The 17,710-nt window shown below is 35.3% G+C and overlaps 1 protein-coding gene across 5 annotated transcripts; it reads left to right on the top strand.

The window, feature by feature from the left end:
• The first annotated feature begins 104 nt into the window (after window positions 1–104).
• On the top strand, window positions 105–16,270 carry LOC6638860 (2-oxoglutarate dehydrogenase, mitochondrial). 5 transcript variants are annotated; one of them, XM_047012165.1, is made up of 12 exons: window positions 105–121; window positions 4,962–5,079; window positions 5,154–5,291; window positions 5,966–6,145; window positions 7,159–7,288; window positions 9,586–9,664; window positions 9,738–10,149; window positions 10,213–11,081; window positions 11,145–12,039; window positions 12,111–12,265; window positions 13,708–14,001; window positions 15,344–16,270. In XM_047012165.1, the coding sequence occupies exons 2-12, from the start codon at window positions 4,984–4,986 to the stop codon at window positions 15,441–15,443; spliced, it is 3,348 nt and encodes a 1,115-aa protein (XP_046868121.1). In that variant the 5' UTR covers window positions 105–121; window positions 4,962–4,983; the 3' UTR covers window positions 15,444–16,270. The 5 variants fall into 5 exon arrangements, with proteins under 5 accessions (XP_046868121.1, XP_002061708.2, XP_015034567.1 ...); XM_002061672.4 differs by lacking the exons at window positions 105–121; window positions 7,159–7,288 and adding exons at window positions 2,724–2,808; window positions 8,478–8,580; XM_023181637.2 differs by lacking the exon at window positions 105–121 and adding an exon at window positions 2,732–2,808.
• Window positions 16,271–17,710: the final 1,440 nt, after the last annotated feature.

Here is a 17,710-nt window from a genome sequence, read left to right as displayed (position 1 = left end):
AAAACTATCGATATTATCACCACTCGATGTTATTGCAATCGATGGTTATAACTATCGATACTGTCGATGTAACATCGATGTTATTTCCAGCACTATCGTAGTGTCTTCGGCTGCAGAAAAAGTAAATAATTTAAATATGTTAAGTAAATGATTTAATTAATGAATAGTGCGGTAAAAAATCCATAAATAGTATTAGCAGCATGGCAAAATAGTGCCCAAGTGAAGTTGACAAACAAATGCATTAATGCTTTTGGTGTTTTCCGGTTGTTGTTCCACAAAACTCGTTTTCCACTGAAAAATTCAGGTCAAATTCTTGGAATACAAACTCTGTAATGGGAATCCAATAGGAAATGCCAACAAGTTTAAAAAGATAAAAACCTTATCACGGACGGCGCATCCTCATCATCATCATCCACTAGTCCTGGCCATGTGTTTAGCTTAATGCTAAAATTTGCTCTTATATAATGAAAATGTATAATATGCAGGTGGGCGTCTTAGGTCATGATGGTGATGAACGATGCCCATGATGTGGATAAATAATATGAGATGCGCTTGCGCCTAAGACGGAGGCGGATACGCCGATTGTCAAGCAAAAAAAAAAAAAACGCAACGACGCAACGCAACTGTAAAAATGAAAAGTGAAATTTATCCTCCAAATTGAACATCGTCAACATGACACAGTGAATATTAGTTATAAAATACAAATGGCAAATGCATTGATGACGCAATAATTTGAGTTCCCCCAGTAATCAACCCAGTCGACGGCCAGTGCCGCGTGTTTTTTTTTTTTTACCACCGTCTGCCTCGTTCTCTGTGGGTCATGATTCATCATCATCATCATCATCGTCATCTTCATAATGATCATAGTTATATTCATTATCAGGCAGCATGGTAGTATGTATATCTGCAATAACTGAAAACAAGTTGTCGAATAAGGCAGAGAGAGAGTGAGTGAGTGAGAGAGAACCAGAGATGAATGGTGATGGCGATGAAGAGGGGATCCCCTCACAACTCTGAACTGTGCCGGCTGCGTCTCAACGTCTCTCGTGGCGTCTTCTTGCAACGCTTCAATGAACACACGTGTTTCCCCCCATTTGCCTGGCTGACCACGACCAACTTACTCAACGGCAACTGCATTTTTTTTTTTTTTCAAGTTTAAGTTGTTTTGCATGATAATGGGAAGAGGGGCTCGTCTTTGCAAATGCAATTAACCATAAGAGACCATAAGAGATCCACAAAGAAGTCTCTTTGGCTAGTAGTGAGGTAAAGTTTACGATTCCACACCTTGTCATATATGGTCATAGGGTATACCATAGTCGTGATCCTGCGTGGAAAAGCAAACAAACTCATTTTGCACCTGAATATAAACAGCCTTGAATTTACAATATGGGGGCAATTGGGGCAAATGCCTAAATGCCTTAGATTTTTAAAGGGGCGCGGCAAGTTTCAAGGCCTGAAAAAGAAACTTTTGTGTTTGTCTAAACATGGACTCCTCAATAATAGTTAAACCTTTTACAGTCTTAAATTCTAGACACTGGCTTCAGTATTATCTAGAAGAAAAGGGTGACATTCTTTAAGGTGCGCCCAGGTCGGCATTTTTACTGAATCCGGCCCTGCGAGCAAAAGCAGAATAGAAAAAAAGCTGATAAAATATTAACTGTGGATTTCTTTCACTTCTGGGCGCGTGTTTGAACTTGAAAAGTTTTTTTATTTTATTGATTAGGCGCATACCAATCAAATTGAATTAGTTGGCATTATAATTACTTAAATATTTATAATGGGTCTATCGGGGGAAATTAAGAAATGTCTAACGATAATTTCGCTCGCTAAAATGTCGATATGTGTTTGATCGATTTCACTTAGAGGAAGTAACTTAGGGAAATTTAAAATCTTTACGTGCCAAATTGTCGATATTCAAGAATGTTATGACATTTAAAGCAGGATTCCCCTACACACACAAGGGTTAATGCATTCTCTGTGCTCCCTCACGTTTAACTCTGTGTGTGTGTTTGTGTGTGAGGGGGCGGCTTATATCTGAAGGCAAAAGGTAGCCAGCCGATCTCTAACCGATCGCTGGCATGAAAACTTTTTATTTGCTTTTGTACGGCGGACTTTGACTTAATTGTAAACAAAATATATTTCGACTATAAATACACAAAACACACACCCCGCACCGCACCGACCCGATCCCTCGCCAGCTCAGGCGTTCTGTGAACGGGCAAATCGATAAAAGAAGAAGCAAGAAGGAACTGGGTACATATAGAGATAAGTCTAGAACTAGCCCTCTACCTATGACCGATTCTTATCAGCTGGTTGAATTTTGAGGCCATACCCCTTTTTCCCTCAAAAGATACCAAACACGAAACGGGAAAAAAAAACAATTTGCGTTGTCATGTGCTCCGGCTTTTTATCGCACTTTCCGCTCATCATATGCTGCTGCTGCTGCTGCTGTTGCCTCGTCCACTCCCCTCCCACTGACGTATATATAGAGTAGTAGCATGAGTCTCCTGCTCGTTGTCTATCTCTCAGTATCTGTATCTACGAAAACACAATTCGATTTCTACAAAATTTTTATGTGCTTTTTTTTTTGTTTTTTCTCTTGGTATTATTGTTGTATTTTTTGATATTTCACTCTCTGCGGCAGCTCGGCGGGGCAGTAGTCAGTCAGTCTCTTTCTTTTCGATTTCCCACCGACAAAATTCAGTCGACGCGTAGCACTCGAACACGAACAAACGTTTGCAGTCTCGTATCTGTCAGATACGTAACGACGACGAGTACATATATATATATACCACATATATATATTCGGTTGGTTTCCATTCTAATTTTTTTTCGTATTTTCGTATTTGTTTTATTTTTCTTTTTTTTTTGGAGCAATCTTTTAAATATATATATATGTATATAGTGTAGATCAGCTAGATTTCTATGAATACATAACAATACGGTATTAAGTCATATGGAAAAAAAATGATTAAAATCGGCAAATGCAATACTCAAGTCACACGCTCTTCAAAGTTGATAGAATCTAGTAATTATATTTAATATCAATTAGCATTCATCAGCATAGAAGAGACGAGTTAATATCATAGATGAGATCTTCTTCTGCTGCTGCTCTTCATATATAATTTGTTCAAGTTTTCCTAACAAAACTTATGTAACCTCCTTCGAGTGTTTTCGTAACCAAAAAGGGGCGACGAAAACGCAAACTGAATCAAAAAACAAAAGAAACAAACACAAAATAATTGCAAAGAAAAAAAAATAATAATAAAACAACAACAAAAAATGCGGGCAGGAGGAGGAAACTAGAAAAAATAAAACATAGATAAATAAGAGCACACAAAATGCACTCAGCGAAAACGAAAAGAGAACAAATTATGGGGCCAAAAGAGACGCAACAAAAGGTCGCCGTCAGCCAGTGAACTAAATTCAATTAGCCTTCACATTGTGTGGAGGAATTCATAGTGAATGGATTGGATCAATCGTGTTGTAATCGCTCATAATCAAATGCACTTTCTCCCCTTCAAACCGGTTTCAAAAATGTGTTTTTTGATTAGATGATCGATTGTATTTTAGGGGGGCATATTCAAAAGACACTGTCTGATGGTCGGATCGAACTTGGAACCTGATAAGAGCATGTGACCTGACCGTAGTCATAGTTTACTTTATTAAAACCCAAATCCAAACCAAAGCCCAACCCAATACAGACCAGCCACGCCCCGTCTTTCCTGTGATAATGATTCCCCACGCGCCTTCTTATCAATTATTGTCGTCGTCTACCACGAAAAATTGTGAGCTAATCATGAATAGATCAAGTTTTTTTTTTGTTTTTTCGAGGTTTTTGCGTATTACTTGTGGCCTGATTTAGTCTGTTGGGTTGATCTCTATTTGGGAGGCCTGTTTCTTTATAGTCTCATCACTATCAGGCAATTACGTACTATACCTCGATGTGTATATAGAATGCAGGAGGGACATTCACTTCATTTTTATCTGAACACGAAAGCAACAACTTGTTTAACTGGTAAACCACAACCAAGTCAACAATAAATTTTTGTTGTATTTACCAAGTAAATATTCATAAATGATTAACGTAAAAAAAATGAACCGAATTCGAACAAAAAAACTGCGCAGAAAGCAAACGCAAATACAGAAAGAAATGTATGTATAAAAAAAAAACATGGGGACACATCATTTCACCATCTTTCGAGTGGCAAGGGGGGATAGGGAAGAGGTAACGAACAAGGCAAGAAGTACATATATCTCTCTTTTTTGGCCAGCAATCAAAAATTATTCTCGAATAACCAGGCCCCAAAAAGCAAAACTGAATCTAATTTGACGTCATCAAAAGCGATCGTTTCTGTTAGAGTCACGTGAATATATGTATGCGAGTTGCGTCTAGTCACTACTCAGACAAGATATGTAAATTCATTCCGCACACCCTCTTCAAACCCCACTCCCCCCACCACCCCTCTTTCCCACTGCCCCTTTCTTGTTGGTAAAGTTCGCTTCAGTTATGAAATTCAATTTTAGTTGGCAACAAGTTTTCAATTAAGTTGAATTTTTCGGGTCTTTTTGGTTGAGTGACACAGTTAAACCATAAAGCAAGGCCAAATGACGTAGGCGAATGTTAAATACATGGGGTACATCTAATACTACTATCTAATCGGTATTACAGCAGGCAGTAAGAAGGAGGGTTGAAGCACTTGTCTAAATACATATACAAATATAAATATATATATATATATATAAACTATGTGCCTTGTTTGTCAACAAAACGAAAGAAAAAAAATATAGAAGAAAAATATAACTGCAACTTGGCAATCAGTCGTAATCAGTCTACTAGTTAATTAACTCAACGATGTGTGTGTGTGTTGTGTTACATCACAAATGTTTAATCTTTATATACAAAAAAAAAAAGTTAATTATTCATTTCCCCCTTTCACACAACATTTGCCATTTTCCAGTTCAATTTTGTAAAGCCTCAAAATGCATAGAGCACATACAGCCTTCAGTTTGGCTTTATCGCCCATGGCGCATAAAAATTTTGCCACTTGGCTAATTAATAGCAACAGCAGTCAAAGGGTAAGTTATTTTACGCCCACTCCCCAAGATGAATAAACCATTAATTTTTCTCTCTCTCTCTCGTCTGTTGTTAGCTGGCCAAAGTCACTGCAGCTGCAGCTGTAAGGACCTACAATTCGGCAGCGGCGGAACCTTTTGCCAATGGCAGCACTGCATCATATGTCGAGGAGATGTACAATGCCTGGCTAAGGGATCCCACATCAGTGCATACTGTAAGGATTAATAAACCGAGTCGAATATTTTTGAATATTGTGTGGTTCTGGCTTACGTTCAATTCAATTTGTGATTCAATTTTGTGACATTTACTTTGAGAATTTCTGCAAAAACATTCAACTTATTTAGTTGTTGACAACATGAGAGTATATCAAATTTCATTTAATTTGTTTTTAACAAAAAAGTTTAGAGGATAACTAATTTGAAGAGAAAAAGGAGATGATTACCAGTGTTAATAACATTCAAAACTCTTGTGCTGTGCAATTGAGGATCTAAAGCTGTGAAATGGTGAAAACTATGCTCGCTAAAGTATGCAATAAAAAGTCAAAGAAGCTTAGAAAGTTATTTAGCTATGTCCTGTAGATAAAAAAATAATTCTCGAGGCAAACAAAAAAGTTATACATGAAGCAATGAATACTTTGACAATCTATTGCATACTTTTAGGGGCAATGTTGCCTCATTTCACATTTATGTAATGAATTGTTAACTAAATTGCTATTATTGCTGGCCTAACTTGTCTAAAATTCAATATGATTTTTGCTATAATTGACATTAATATAAATATTTTGTAATTGAAATCCAATATCAAGTAGTTTGAACAAAGAAAACCCACAATTATCTAATATATTTATCTTGTATTAACAAAATACTAAATATTTGGTAAATATTTCAGTCCTGGGATGCCTATTTCCGCAGCAATACCTATGTCAGTCCACCCAATTTGGCTCCAGTGCAGGCCAATACTTTGCCCCTGACGGCATTCAATTTTGGTGGCGCTGTTTCGGGTGCTGCTCCCGATTCCAAGACCATTGATGATCATTTAGCTGTGCAGGCCATCATACGTAGCTATCAGGTAAGATCATTTTGTGTTGGATTCTCTCTCAGCAGTTGAGATTGCAGCAGCAACAAAAAACAACAACAACGGCAGCCGAAAGCGTATTTGTTGGAGCTTTGTTTTTTATTTATTTTTTTTTTTTGTCTGTTATCTGTTCAGTTTTTCCTTAATTTAGGTTCCATTTGTTAATTGTGTTCTGTTTATGGAATTTACTTTAGAGCTGCGCCACCCTATCCTTCCATACTCCTACTCCACTTTAAGTGTGCGTTTCATTATTGAAAAGAAAGAACAAAACGAAAATCATAAACTAAGTAGTTAGTAGTAGCCTCAGAAATTATTTCTCTCTCTCTGTATCTCATACAATCTCATGGGTTCTCAAACATATCCTTTTGTCTTAGTTAAGAAGTTTTAAGTTTTTTTCGTGGGTTACATGCACTCGACTTCATTTACATGACTTTTGTTTGTTTTGTGTGAGGAAATGAATCATCATCACTCAGTCAAGTAGTAGTAAATTCATTCATTTCAATCAAGCATACTTATATATAAATGTCTATATAAAAATAAGTGTAGGATCTGTATACTCCTTCACCCCCCCCTTTTACAGCACCATTTACTTTTATTTTTTAATTTGCCCAAAAACGGTTTGATTTTTATTTTTTTGAATGGTAGTTAGTTTTCAACACTATAACTTGTCTATCCTCAATTAAAATGAATTGTTGTACTTAATGTCGGATAACGTCGACTGTTAAATACCCTGTATCTTAAGAAACTTGTTTCTAACAAAGTAATACTTAAAAAAACAAATAGTTTTAGTCGGTTTTGTCAAATTCTTTTTGCCCAAATTAAAATGAATTGTTTAAGTTTATATATACAGGGTGCTTACCCTATTTAGATACAGGGTATACATATATTCAAACCTTTCAATACTCTAAAAACAAAACACATTTACACACATTATATAATATACAATAATTTATTTGTATGTACCATAAACACCTATATATATATATGTAAATATATATATATAATAGTCACGTGGTCATTTGGCATCTGATCTGGATCCGCTTGGAATTTTAACGCGCGAAAAAACCGTTTGCAAGGATGGCCTTGCCCGTCGTGCCAATGAAGATGTGCTCAGACAGCATTCTGGGTTTTTGTTTGGTAAAATTTCTCTCTCTCTCTCTCTCTCTCTCTCTCACTGAAAAAGCATATTTCTAACCCTAGTCTCGCTTGCACCCATTGCCAATTGCACCAACCACCCACCAACCCCCCAAAACCAAAAACCAACACCAACACCCACAATTACCTCAATCACCCAAATCAACCAACCAACCAAAATCCAAAATCCTTACACACACACAATATTTGGATAAAATTTGATTTAGATGCTTCATTCTGTTGTTAACACCAAGCAAAATGTGTAATGAAATTCGGAGTTTTAATGAGGCTATCAAAAAAATATATAAACTATGGATCTAAAAAAACGAGAAGAAATCGCAGATATATACATATATATAAACAATATTTACTAGATTAGCTTTAAGTTAGTTTCAACATTCTTTCTCTTTACAATAATATATGACTAAGTTTCCTATTATTTGTGTTCTCGTTTAGTTAGAATATTAAGAGTAAAAACTATATTATCAACGTTTCATCTTATGATTTCTTTTTTCCTATTTGGTGTTCTTTGGCTTTTAGCGTTTTTTCGGCACCCATTTATTTACTTAATATAAAAACAAAATTTTTCCTCCACTTGACCTTTCGTATGTAACTTGGCTAATGAAACTGAAATATGTCTCAAAGAAAATTTCCAAAAAACAATCAACTCATAGTTTTTTTTATTTTTTTTTTGTTCATTGTTCACTGTTTCTGTTTATGTTTTGCAGCTTTCAATGTTTCGTTTTTAATGTTTGTTTGTTCAATTGTTGCGCTTCTTTAATTATGCTTATCAATAGTTTTTAAAAACAAATACTTAATATTTTTTTTATTTTTACTTACTTTTATTTTTTCTTATTTTTTTTCTTTCATTTTTTTTATATGAATATATCTCTCTATCAATAACAACAACAACTGCTTCCTAACCAAAAAAAAAAACAAAAAACAAAAACAACCAAATGTATCTGCAATCTGTCAATTTTCAAACAACAACAAAAATTCCAAATTCTTCTTCTTTCGTGTATTATCTCTATCTCTCTCTTTCTCTCTGTGTGTCTCTCTATGTGTGTGTGTGTGTGTGTGCGTAATGTGTCAAAAACAAAAAATACCATGAATAAATAACAAAAAAACGAAAATAATATATTTAAACATATAAAAATAAATTAAAAATACTGACCCGACCACAACACATTAGATACGAGGACATAATATTGCTCACCTCGATCCACTTGAAATTAATACACCAGATTTGCCTGGCAACTCCTCGACGAAAACCATTTACGCTAATTTCAGTTTTGGTAAGTAAGTTTTAGTGAAAGTGTTTAGTGAAAAGGAATTTGCATTTTTAGTTTTATTCTTCCTTTCTTTTTTATATATACTACTATTTTTTTTTTCTGTATCTATATAAGTTTTGTCATTAGTTTTTCCCTTTTTTTCCTGTCTCTTTTATTTAATTTTTTTTTGTTTTGCTTTTATTTAATTCTTTCTCTTTTTTGTTGTAAATATTATAAAAACTCTATTGAATTCTATGTTGTGCTAGTGATGTTTTTTATATATCTTTCATGCATACCAAAAAAAATCCAAACCACAAAAAAATTAATTTAAAAAAATAAACACCAAAAAAATCCCCTCGATCTACTACTACTTCTACACAAATCTATCAAAATGATATATAATCCTACATATATATAATCATATATATATATATATCTACAGAACCAAGTAAATATACATATATGCCAAAATTTGTGTTTAATTTTCCTTAAAAATTAATTGTATATATAGAAAATTGTTCAATTGTTTGTCAAGTGAGGAAAACAACAAAAAACGAATTCAATTTGCCATTGCATGTTTAAGTCTTGTTAAAAAAACAAACAAAACACGACAAAAATAAAAACCATAATTGTTAATTACCTTAAAGTTGATTGATTTGTTAAGCGTGTCATTAGTCGAATTATAAGGCATTAAAATGCCATCAAGACAAAACAAAAACAAAAAATTAAACAATTGTAATTATATATAAAAAAATGCCTCTCAATTTATTTACTGCATGTTAAACAAAAAAAACTATCTGCATGTTTACACCATAAAAACTATGTAATTCTATATAGAGAAGATAAAACCAACCTTGATCATTACACTCCGAATTTCAAACTAAACATTTAATGCCTAATTTTAAAAACTAATCCCACACAATAACTAAAACCAAAAATACTTACAAAAAAAACATATTTTATACGATCAACAATTTTGCTAATATCAACTTTTTTCTAACAAAAAACAAAAACCACAAAAAAAAACAGGCGAACAGGATATGGAACGTCAGTTCAAATTGCCAAGCACCACATTTATAGGTGGTGATGAGGCTTCATTGCCTCTCAAGTGAGTAACATTTTGTTCATCCATTCAATATTTACATATATATTGATCGATTGCATCTCGTTTTCTTTTTTAGGGAAATCCTAAACCGTCTGGAGAATGTGTATTGCAATAAAATTGGTGTAGAATTCATGTTCATCAACTCTTTGGAACAATGCAATTGGATACGTAAACGTTTTGAGACTCCGGGCGTATTGAATTTCTCACCAGAGGAGAAACGTTTGATTCTGGCTCGTTTGACACGTGCCACCGGGTTTGAGGCATTCTTGGCCAAGAAATACTCATCGGAGAAACGTTTCGGTTTGGAGGGCTGTGAGATTATGATTCCCGCTTTGAAGGAAATCATTGATGTGTCCACCGAATTGGGCGTGGAATCGGTTATTATGGGTATGCCACATCGTGGTCGTCTAAACACTTTGGCTAATGTCTGTCGCAAGCCCTTGAATCAAATCTTTACCCAATTTGCTGGTCTCGAAGCGGCTGATGATGTAAGTATTACAATGAAATGAGCCCGTGAAAAGGATTGAGAATAATGTTTTTTTTTTCTATAGGGTTCTGGTGATGTCAAATACCATTTGGGTACATATATTGAACGTCTGAATCGTGTGACAAACAAGAATATTCGCCTTGCCGTCGTTGCCAATCCCTCGCATTTGGAGGCCGTCGATCCTGTTGTCCAGGGCAAGACCAGGGCCGAGCAGTTCTATCGTGGCGATCAAGAGGGCAAAAAGGTCATGTCCATATTGATTCACGGTGATGCCGCCTTCTGCGGACAGGGTGTTGTCTATGAGACGATGCATTTGTCGGATCTGCCAGATTATACCACACATGGAACCATTCATGTGGTGGCCAATAATCAAATTGGTTTCACCACCGATCCTCGATTCTCGCGCTCCTCACCCTATTGCACAGATGTCGCTCGTGTGGTGAATGCCCCCATTTTCCATGTGAATGCCGACGATCCCGAGGCTGTGATGCATGTGTGCAAGGTCGCTGCTGAATGGCGTGCCACTTTCCATAAGGATTGTGTCATCGATTTGGTTGGCTATCGTCGCAACGGACACAATGAGATCGATGAGCCGATGTTTACGCAACCTTTGATGTACCAGAAGATTCGCAAGCATAAGAATTGCTTGGATTTGTATGCCGATAAACTGATTGCCGAGGGCACAGTCACGGCCGAGGAGGTTAAGTCGGTGGCAGCCAAGTATGAGAATATTTGCGAAGAGGCCTTTGTTCTGGCCAAGACGGAGACACATGTCAAGTACAAGGATTGGTTGGATTCCCCCTGGTCGGGCTTCTTTGAGGGCAAGGACCCATTGAAGGCGGCACCAACTGGCATCAAGGAGGAGACCCTGAATCACATTGGCAATCGTTTCTCATCGCCACCACCAAATGCGGCGGAATTCGTTATCCACAAGTGAGTTGTCCTGCATCTGGGATTTATTTTCATGTGATTAATCGCTACTCTTTCCAATTTCAGGGGTTTGCTGCGTGTCTTGGCCGCCCGCAAGGCCATGGTGGACGAGAAAATTGCCGATTGGGCTTTGGGTGAGGCCATGGCCTTTGGTTCTCTATTGAAGGAGGGCATTCATGTGCGTCTATCGGGTCAGGATGTAGAGCGTGGCACATTCTCGCATCGTCATCATGTGTTGCATCATCAGCTGGTCGATAAGGCGACCTACAATTCGCTGCAGCACATGTATCCCGATCAGGCTCCCTATTCCGTTTCCAACAGCTCATTGTCGGAATATGCTGTGCTAGGTTTCGAGCATGGCTACTCGATGACCAATCCCAATGCTCTGGTATTGTGGGAGGCGCAATTTGGTGATTTCAGCAACACGGCCCAATCGATTATCGATCAGTTCATCTCGAGCGGTCAATCGAAATGGGTGCGTCAATCGGGTCTGGTGATGTTGCTGCCCCATGGCATGGAGGGCATGGGCCCAGAGCACTCTTCGTGCCGCGTTGAACGTTTCCTGCAAATGAGCTCCGACGATCCCGACTATTTCCCTCCCGAATCCGATGAGTTTGCCATCAGACAGTTGCACGACATCAATTGGATCGTGGCCAATTGCACAACGCCAGCCAATTATTTCCACATAATGCGTCGCCAGATTGCCTTGCCCTTCCGCAAGCCTCTGATATTGTGCACACCTAAATCTCTGTTGCGTCACCCCGAGGCCAAGAGTCCGTTTAGCGAGATGAGCGAGGGCAGTGAATTCCAGCGCATCATCCCGGACAATGGGCCAGCTGGACAGAATGCCAGCAATGTTAAGAAGGTTGTATTCTGCACGGGTCGCGTCTACTACGATCTGACCAAGCTCCGTACTGAGAAGCAGTTGGAGAGTGATATTGCCATTGTGCGTGTGGAGCAGGTAAGTCTTGGATGAAGTCACATTGCCATCCGATTCGATTGGGGCTGTTCTAACACGTTTATTCTATGCAGATCTCGCCCTTCCCCTTCGACCTGGTCAAGGAGCAGGCCAATCTCTACAAGAATGCCGAACTTGTTTGGGCCCAAGAAGAGCATAAGAATCAAGGTTGCTGGACCTATGTTCAGCCACGTTTCCTTACCTCTCTAAATCACAGTCGCGATGTCAGGTAGGTGACCAATATCAATTGCCATAATCAGCTTAGCACCATGCCCCACCCCTCTTGACTCTGACCCTCTTGCCCCCAGAATCATTGACAAACAAAAAAAATTGAAAAATAGATGATTCCGCTCTTGGTTTAATTTTTTTTTATCTTGAATTGATAAAAAATTTGACGGCTTAGCCGAAGTTAGTCGGACCCCCACACACACACTCTCTCTCTCTTTTCTCTCTCTTTCTATCTCACATTCACACAAAAAATCTCTTTCTCTCTCTCTCTCTGTGTCTGTCTCTGTTTATCTCTATCTAATTTGTGCACCTTTCTGAGGCACTTTCTTTTCATTTATTCTATACTTTTCACTTGATTATAATATAATATATATTTTTTATTCACTATTTAATTGCCTTAACCCTTAATATTCATTTTGATTGAACTTTAGTTGAACTCTGCACTTCTCATTGACTTTCATATTGCATTTGGCACTTTATCGATTGATTGATTTTTTTGCTTTTTTTTAAGCTAAGTTACTAACTCTTATCATATTTAGCTGCAATCAATCTCTTTCACTCTGTTTCTCTCTCTCTCGCTCCTTCTCTCTTTCTCTAGCTAGTAGTTAAGACTTTAGGTCTCTTTGAAGTACTACAGAATACTTATCTTTCTCTATTTATCAATCTCTCACGTTTTCTCTCACTCTATAATCATCGACATTAATTTATATATTTTTTTTAAGTTCTTTTTTTTTTGTTGTTTTTGGAGCATGTTCATAAAGTTTCAGTCGAAAAAAAGGAATTTGTATACTATATAAAAGAACATCAGCAAATTGGCTTCATACTTTATCACACACACACACACACACACATACACACACAAACCTCTCTATCCATCTTCATTTTTGTTTATTTTGCATGGCTTTTTGACTACAACGAATATATATATCTTTGTCCTTTTGATTTCTGACTAGATGAACAGACAGTGAAACATGCAAAGAACAATTACTTGAACCGTTTCGGGTTAATTGCTCTATGGTTAGGCTAAAGTGTGTTTCACTGTATTTTAATTGTTTTTTTTTTTTGTATGTATTTTTTTCTCTTTTACGTTTTGTGTTTTTTTTTTGTTTGACCCTTTATTTTGATTACTAATTGATATGATAAATATGCAAACCAATATGTAAAAGAGAAGCAAGAAAATATTTGTAATCCTTATATCCTAAAGATCCTATAGACCCATCCATTTGATGTATGGATACATATATATACAGATATATAATGTGTATATATATATCTATGTATATAATTGGCAAAAAATGAAAAATATTCAAAACAAGAAACCAAACCAAACCAATCCTATCTGTCTCTTTGTCTACCTTTTTCTCTCTCTCTCTTTTTCTCTCCTCTCTGTCTCTCTCTTTCTCTCTCTCTCTCTGTGTATGTGTTATATATATATTGTTACAGCCAAAGCGATGAACAATCCTCCTACTCCAATACAACTACTACTACTTCTACTACCGATAATACTACTAATAATGAAACCAATTCAAATTCTGAATCGAAACCCTGGCTAAGTCGCATGTTTACAACCAGCAACACAGAATCGAATCAAATCGGTGGCGAATCTACTTCCATCTCGGGCAATTTTAATGCCGCCAAGCATTTTGATTTAAAGAATGTCAAAAACGATTTCAATAGGCCCGCTGGCATTGCGGCTGCCCCAGGTGTACGCAAATCGAAAACCGGACGCAAAATTAGGTAAACCATAAATCAAAATCGATGCGCGATGTGAAAAAACAACTACTACTACTTACTCTCTTTCTCTATCTCGTATCTCTCTTTCTATATATATAAATCTGTGTGCAAGAAAAAGCAACTACAAAAAAAAGAAATACAAACTAAAAAAACCAATTATTTCTTTTTCCTTTGCCAATCTAATTTTATTTTAATGAATGTTTATGTTTCCTTTTCTTTTGTTTAACTCATCGTCCCCCGCTCAACAACTACTCTCGTATACTTACTCAATCAATCTAACTTTAATCTCTCTATCTAACCTAACTTAATCTATAAACTAATGCACTTTACTCGTTTCAACATCTGCTCCTACTTCTCCTCCTCCCTCTCTCTCTCTCTCTCTCTCTCTGTCGTCTGTCTAAAATGTGTTTTCTGTTTTCTTTTTCGCACGCGCAAGTTTTGTCTCTTGTTTTTGATTTTTGATTTATATATATTTTGCCCGATATTTTTAAATATATATATTTTTTTTTTATTTTAATTTGTGACTTGCTCCCCCCAAGACCCCAACGTCCTGCTAACTCTGAAAACTAACTCTGAATATTGTTCCAATTGTTTGTACGAAAATTTGTTTCTATATGCAAATCAATCATACAATCTCAAACTAAAACAAAATACCATCTAGAAAATAGACTCATATCATCATTTCATTAAAAAGCAATTTGCTGTATGAGCTTGAATAGAATATCTTAAAATTTCTATAAAATAGTCATTGCTATATAAGATCTTGATGTATTCAGTCAGTTTGATTGCTGGCCAACAAAGTCAAGTGCCATTATATCTTATACTTCAATCGTTATTCTGCCCCTTTTCGATATGTTTTTAACTCTACTTAAGATGAACCCTTTTAATTGTCACTATGAAAGATCAAATCAATCATCTGGGTTTTCACTCAATTAACAGATTTATGGATTCATCTTCAAAGGTTTTTTTTTGTACGGTGGTGTAGATTTATTTATTTTTTTTATATCCTGTCCTCCTTTTGTCCTTGATTTACTGGTGGCTCATTCAATTGAAATTTTTGCGTTTCATTTTCGTTTCATATTCTAATACTTTTCGCTTTTGCTCTAACCTCTTTCTTCCTTCGATTCATTTGAACATTTTTCATAAATCAGAAGAAAACAAAAAAAAAAAAAAAGAAATGTGCTAAACCAAAAGGAATTAGTGAAATTTAGTGCACGTTACGTACAAAATGAAATAATTGTTATGTTTTATACTTACTCACACACAAATTGTGGAGCGTTTTTTACAGAAATCGAATGTTAATTTTCTCAATTTTTTTTTGTCCTTGCCTACATTTTTGTTGTAGCTATGTTGGACGTGCCTGTGGCGCCTCCACAGCCACCGGATCGAAGGCCCAGCACATTCGGGAACTGAATGCTCTACTCAATGATGCGATTTCCACCTAAATGCAAATACCACAGAATCGATAAACAAAATGAGGATATATAAAGTTAATGGTGAAGAATTATTAATTACGATTATATATTTTGTAATAATTGAACAAGATGAAGCAAAAAAGTTGGGCAGACTCTTTGATATGATGATTTATATATACCTAATATATATATATATATTTTGCTGACGACAAATTTGTTAAGTGCATTGTGTGAAATTGATGAAAATGAAATGTTAAATATTAGTTTAGTGAAATTACAACCAATACAAACAACAACACGACAAGATTGTTTAGTGTTTTAGCAAACAAAGATACAATTTAACAACACAAGAAAACAAAAAACAAGCAAAACTATAAACTCACAGCAAATCTTTTAAGCAAAACTAAAGAGCATTATCTAGTAAATAAAATCAAGAAGGAAAGATGAAAAACAAAAACACACACAGAACAACAACAACAACAATTACATAAAAAATGAGTAAAACTTTTGAATAAAACAAAAAGAAAATCAACAATTTTCCTAATTTTATTATAACTTTTATGTTTAATATTTATTTTATTGTATTATATACACACACAAACGAAAAAAAAAAACAGAAAATATAAATATAGATCGATATAGCTAAATAAATATATATATATATATCTTTCTATATTTGTATGATTTAACTATCTCAAAAAAATCGTATGGGAAAAAAAATGAAAAAAGCGTGAGAAAGATTTACTTTTCAAATAATCATTCAGAATATGTTTTTGTTTGCCTAAGTTAATCACATTTTTTGTTTATAAAATAAAGATGATGAACACGAAAAAGAATTATGAATGTGTGTAAAATTATTAACAAGAGTTTTTTTTTTTGAATATCTTTAAATATTTAAGTATATATAAAGTGAGGGGATTTTTATTTCAACAAAATGAAAACAAATATCAACTGGAATTACAAGTGAAAAATAAAATTGAACTTGAAATGCTTTAACTAAAACCCACAAAATGTTTTTTGCAAAACAAATTTGTATTTGTAGTGTGAAACTGATTTAATGATGAAATGATAAAATCTTTTTTTTTTATTGAGAGAATACAATTCGATTGGCGGCTACTTGAAAAAAACAAAAATTGCTCGAAAAACTTAAACTTACTACTTATTATACAATATACAAAATGCACTTTTTCTCGCACCAATATATGATATTGAACGTAGAGTGATAAATGCAAAATGACAAATGAAAAAAAAGAAGAATAAAAACCCTTAAAACTATTTTATTAACTATTACTAAAGACAAAACAAATGAGAGAGATATGTATATGTATGTGTGTATGAGCGGTTAATTTATGAAGAAAACTCTTAAACTTTTACTCTAACAACAACATTTTAATGTTTCCACAACTTTGCACCAAGTAAGTAAGTAGCATGTTAAAATCATGAATAGATATATCTTGGCTTTCCTTTTCAAAGAAAAAACAAAAAACGAAACAGAAAATGGAACAGACCTATCAAAAATGCGTATAATAATATATATGCCAAACAAATAAATTATACAAAACAAATTTAAAAACTGTGTTGCATACTTTTTGGGTTCGTTGGGAAATTATTTATCGAATGGAATTCTAATCTTTCTTTATTCGTTTCTCTCTTTCTTTATCTTTGTGTCTGATCAAAATAATGACCAACTAACAAATGACAATTGACTAACAATCTAACAACAAGTCTTTCTTCTTTTTGCCCAGATTTGCCAATTTTAGTGAACAGGAAGTATTTGATGTCAGTTGCCACATGCCACATGCCACACACGCACATGTGTACATACTTTTAGCTGGATCATTTTCACTGCCATTCTATCGTGAGCATTTTACTTTCACATCTTCCTGTCTGACAACTTGGACAACACAAATTGGGCAAAACAAAAAAAAAAGTAAAACGCTCGCTTTTGGTCAATTTCTGCACAGAAAGATGGCCAAGATGATGGGGGCCAGCAGTTGGATGAAGGCGCCCATTGGCAGTGGCGTTACAAGGGGTAAGATTACAATCATTTTGTTTAATCTTTGGTATTTGGATGGAGAGGATATCATAAAAGAAAAACAAATACCTTCATTTGTTTAGATTGTTAACGGCTTAGCGATGAGTCACATCTAGATTTAGTTTTTTCTCTTTCATGTTGTTAGCCCTTCTGACTTGGTTCTGTTTATTGCCCTCTACGTCCATGTTTGCTGGAGGCAATTTTTATTGAACATCTTTGCTGGTTTTACTTTACTTTCTAATGCGCCATTCGAGTTGGTCTC

This window comes from Drosophila willistoni (genome assembly GCF_018902025.1).
Source record: "Drosophila willistoni isolate 14030-0811.24 chromosome XR unlocalized genomic scaffold, UCI_dwil_1.1 Seg144, whole genome shotgun sequence".
NCBI classification, from domain to species: domain Eukaryota; kingdom Metazoa; phylum Arthropoda; class Insecta; order Diptera; family Drosophilidae; genus Drosophila; species Drosophila willistoni.
This window is presented reverse-complemented; position numbering and strand designations above follow the sequence as displayed.

What these genes read in the sequence shown, in the direction of transcription:
- LOC6638860 (XM_047012165.1), top strand. Translation starts at nt 4,984, where the DNA reads ATGCATAGAGCACATACAGCCTTCAGTTTGGCTTTATCGCCCATGGCG. An exon ending in ATAGCAACAGCAGTCAAAGG is followed by an intron (nt 5,080 to 5,153) that starts GTAAGTTATTTT and finishes GTCTGTTGTTAG; the next exon opens with CTGGCCAAAGTCACTGCAGC. An exon ending in GCGGAATTCGTTATCCACAA is followed by an intron (nt 11,082 to 11,144) that starts GTGAGTTGTCCT and finishes TTCCAATTTCAG; the next exon opens with GGGTTTGCTGCGTGTCTTGG.